The sequence below is a fragment of the Pipistrellus kuhlii genome, unplaced genomic scaffold (assembly GCF_014108245.1).
Source record: "Pipistrellus kuhlii isolate mPipKuh1 unplaced genomic scaffold, mPipKuh1.p scaffold_m20_p_12, whole genome shotgun sequence".
NCBI classification, from domain to species: domain Eukaryota; kingdom Metazoa; phylum Chordata; class Mammalia; order Chiroptera; family Vespertilionidae; genus Pipistrellus; species Pipistrellus kuhlii.
The window spans coordinates 37203048-37206921 of NW_023425427.1; the positions used below are offsets into that span (position 1 = coordinate 37203048).

Here is a 3874-nt window from a genome sequence, read left to right on the forward strand (position 1 = left end):
TTATGAAAGACTAAAACAAGAACACCTAGACAAGAACAAATTTTAAGCCCCTCACTGACTTGCTGAATGAACCTGGGCCAATCACTAGGACTCTTTTTTTAAAAGTTCACTTACCACCAATGAAATAACCATCTCAGAGTAGCTTTGAAACTCTTATGTGACAGATTTGATAATGTCTCAGTAAATATGAGAAGTGTACATATATAATTTTGTATAATTCTGCATATTGTATGCCTACCCAAGGTTGGGCTAAATAAATAGGTATTGACCCATTATGGTTGAAGTAAAAAGATCTTATTTTAGTTCATTTTCCCATTTGGTTTATCACTTCCTCTCTTTTTATTGATATCAAAGAGAGAGAGGAAGGGAGGAGGAAATATCAATTTGTTGTTCTACTTGATTGATTCTTATATATGCCCTGACCAAGAATTGAACCCGGAACCTTCACCTATTCGGACGACGCTTTAACAAACTTACTTAACTGGCGAGGGCTTTTTTATTTCATTTTTTATTATACTCTCCTTCCCCAGGTAAGACAAAGAACCGGTTCTGATCTCTGAGGAATTCATTGGTCCTTGTGGAGCCCTAGAAGGCCACAAATACTCATGGCCAAAGACTGTAAACTAATGTTTGTCTTTTCAGTCTTGTATCTGCAGAACTGAAGTATGTCAATGTCCATGTGTCTGTCCAGACATCCATAAGCTCCATGGCTGCTGTGTGTGTCATGGAGACAGGGACAGATGACAAATTCAATGGTGGGACTTCCCCTTGGGGTCTGTCAGGATGACTACACCCCAACAAGCAATGCCTAGGAAAAAAACAACAGTACTTATATGGATGTTGCATTTTAGTTTACCAGATGCTTTCACGTATACCATCTTATTTAACTCAACATTCCTAGACGATATAAAAGAATGAAGTTCAGAAAAGGGAAAGAAAAAGCTAAGGGGAAAAAATCCACTTGTCTCCACAAGTTAGACATGAACTTAAAGGGAATTGATGTGCACAATCTAGTTACAAAGAGGTACGAAAACCTAAAATTCTATTCACATAATTGGTTTCAGGAGCTAAGAGACTCCCTACATTTAACTGGACATCTTGACCATCACTTTGTACACCTACAGATAGGGACTGTGGGCCACAGGAACTCCGGGCATACCTAGCATGTGGGCTTTGAACCCATGTCTACAATCTGACTTCCAAGCCCAAGTTCTAAGTTAAGTGCCTTTTCTCAGGCTTTCTCCAGGACCTGGAGGAAAAAAAAAAAAACCCAAAACAAAACACACACACACACAAAAAAACCCCATGGGCTTTGGTGCCAGATATACCTAGGATATAAGGTTAGCTGCAGCACAACATGGGTGTCTGACTTTTAACTGGATTCTTACTTCTGTGTCTTAGTGAACATAACTATCTCTAACAGCTATTGTTGATAGGGCTAAGAAATACTGATTTATCAAAAGTCAGAGTCCCAACAACTTCCTCTCACCATCTCTGCATCTTGTTTGGAATTTTGCTCCCACGATTTCCAGCCTGAGCGCCCCGCCCCCACCCACATGGCTGTGCCCATTCCTCTCCCCCTCCCGCCCCACGGGCCCTGCCCCGGCGCTCACTGATGCCGATGACCATCTGTGCAACAGTGCCCGGACTCGGGGGGTACCCCAGCTTCAGTGGCTTCCGCGCCACCCAGTACACGTAGCCGCCCGCCCCCATCAGCCCCGCCCCGGAGAGCACGCGGCAGCTCCAGCAGTCCCGCAGCGAGGGGGCCTGCTCCGGAGCGGCCGGGGCTCCGGGGGCGGCGAGGGGCGCGCGGCTAGCGGAGGAGGCGGCCGCCTCAGGAGCCGAGGCGACCTTGTCAATCTCAAAAGGCCGGGTCAGGGAAGTACCCATGTTCGGGAACTCGACCCCCGTGGCAGGAGCCTTCCGGAAATAAACTGAAGTAAAAGTAAAATGTGCGGCCGGAAAGCAAGGCGCTGGGCTATGGCTGCAACCCGAGGGCCGCTGGGAAATGTAGTTCCGGCGTGCGTGGGAATGGAACACGATGGAGGGAGGCGGGGCTGATGGTCAGCTATAGGGACTTGCTAGAAGCCATCCTCTCCCCTCCCGCCCCCAAAACAACAACAACAACAACAACAAAACACACACACACACACACACACACACACACACACACACACACACACATAAAAAAAAAAACTTTTAAGAACACCGATATAGTGCACTCCCTAAATATCTCAATTCTCAGTCTTCATAGAGGAGATCTGGGTGTCTCATTTTTCTGCCTAGCACGAAAGGGGAGTGAGACCTTGGGCACTTCACCTGTGCGGAGGCGTGTGACAATTGAGTTTTATATGTGCTTACCTATATGCTAGACACTTTGCTAAGCGATTATCTATATTATGACATTTAATCGTTGCTACGCAAAGTAGTATCAATTTCCTAATATGTGACGAAATGGGTGAAACCCAAACTGGTTACAGTAATTATTTTTCAAACCAATGTCCATGAAAACAGTAAAATTTCTTAAATGCTACCTGTACATATTGTGAAGGGACTACACAAATATAATCAAGGTATTAAAAATGGGGTTAAATTACGTGGATAAGTACTTTCAATTTCTCTTTAGCCTTTTTTTCTTAATGTCATGATCTCAGTTTTTTTTGTTGTTGTTTGTTTGTTTGTTTTTTTGTTTTTTCCAGTTTCTGGTTTGAGATCACTGGAGAAAATTCAATTCAATATCGGCCTAACCTTTTTGAGAAGTTAATAAAGGAATTATTCTCACAGGCTTACCTTGTTATCATCCTATAAGCATGGACTTTTAATTCTGATTGCTTCTTTGCAATTCAATTTCTAGGTCATCTACTACCAACTTATTTACCTTTCATTTCATTTTGGTAGAATCAGGTATATATTTCTTGGACGGGGTTGTTCAGAGAGGGCTAGTAAGAAAGATAGGCATTTAGAGTTCAGAGGTTGTTTCTGTTAGAGGAGATAGATGAAAATAGGATTAATTTAAAGTTTGAACCTTTCTCCTTTAGAATGGCTTAAAAAATGAACATGATAAAAAATAAATTCACTATTCTACTTTCTAAAACATGTGGTTTTAAGAAGGCTAAAAAAAAAGACAAAAATGAATATAGGGATAATAGGAAAGAATAAATGTTAGAAGAAAATAACTTAGTGAGAATTCTGGGTTGGCCTGATGCTTAATTTTAAAGAATCTTCCCATTTCATAACACACACATATGTAACAATGTGTTGTATAGTAGAAAGACAAAGGTTTGGTAAATTTGGGTTCTGTACCTGGCTCTGTCATTATGAGCCAGCCATATAGCTTAGAGAACATGTTTTATTCTCTCTGTCTGTAGTTACCTCATGTTTGAAATAAGGAGACTTGGAATAAATGAGATCTAACATTCTTTCCTAACTTGGAAATTCTATTATTCATTAAGAATCTCACTTCAAGTAGTTTTGTGCTAAGTGCCATACCAAATAAGCTCAATAGTGTTTCACTTAGAGATTCATAATTTATGGCTGCCTCTTTCTATGCCTGTTAAAACATTTTATAGTCTATGTGATTTCTTCTTATTTATGTGAAATCATATCATCATTTGGCAGTGTTACCAAACATTTTGATTATACACCTCTATGAATAAAAAAGATTGAGCACACAATAGCATTTCTATATGCCTATTTATTATAAATTATGTATTATATACTACTTTATTGTATAGACTAAGATAAAATAATAGAAATTGAAATTTCAACACTTTCTTATATTCCACTATCTGGAATTGTGCATTTCCATAGATGCCAAAGTTGTTTGACGTGTGACTATACTAATTTATATTTCATATAAAAGATTATTATTTTT

General features: G+C 40.2%; 1 protein-coding gene across 2 annotated transcripts; it reads right to left on the reverse strand.

Moving 5' to 3' along the window:
• Nucleotides 1-547: 547 nt before the first annotated feature.
• Nucleotides 548-1952, reverse strand: DMAC1 (distal membrane arm assembly component 1). 2 transcript variants are annotated; one of them, XR_004987198.2, is made up of 3 exons: nucleotides 1614-1952; nucleotides 1160-1249; nucleotides 673-808 (listed from the first exon to the last, which is right to left on the reverse strand). XR_004987198.2 is itself a non-coding variant. In XM_036434056.2 (2 exons), the coding sequence occupies exons 1-2, from the start codon at nucleotides 1888-1890 to the stop codon at nucleotides 750-752; spliced, it is 336 nt and encodes a 111-aa protein (XP_036289949.1). In that variant the 5' UTR covers nucleotides 1891-1941; the 3' UTR covers nucleotides 548-749. The 2 variants fall into 2 exon arrangements, 1 of the variants encoding a protein (XP_036289949.1); XM_036434056.2 differs by lacking the exon at nucleotides 1160-1249 and having other exon boundaries at nucleotides 548-808; nucleotides 1614-1941.
• Between the last annotated feature and the right edge of the window lie 1922 nt (nucleotides 1953-3874).

Coding starts and splice junctions, on each gene's coding strand:
- DMAC1 (XM_036434056.2), bottom strand. CDS start 1,890: ATGGGTACTTCCCTGACCCGGCCTTTTGAGATTGACAAGGTCGCCTCG. Junction 809..1,613: donor ACAGATGGTCATCGGCATCA/GTGAGCGCCGGG, acceptor TTTTTTTCCTAG/GCATTGCTTGTTGGGGTGTA.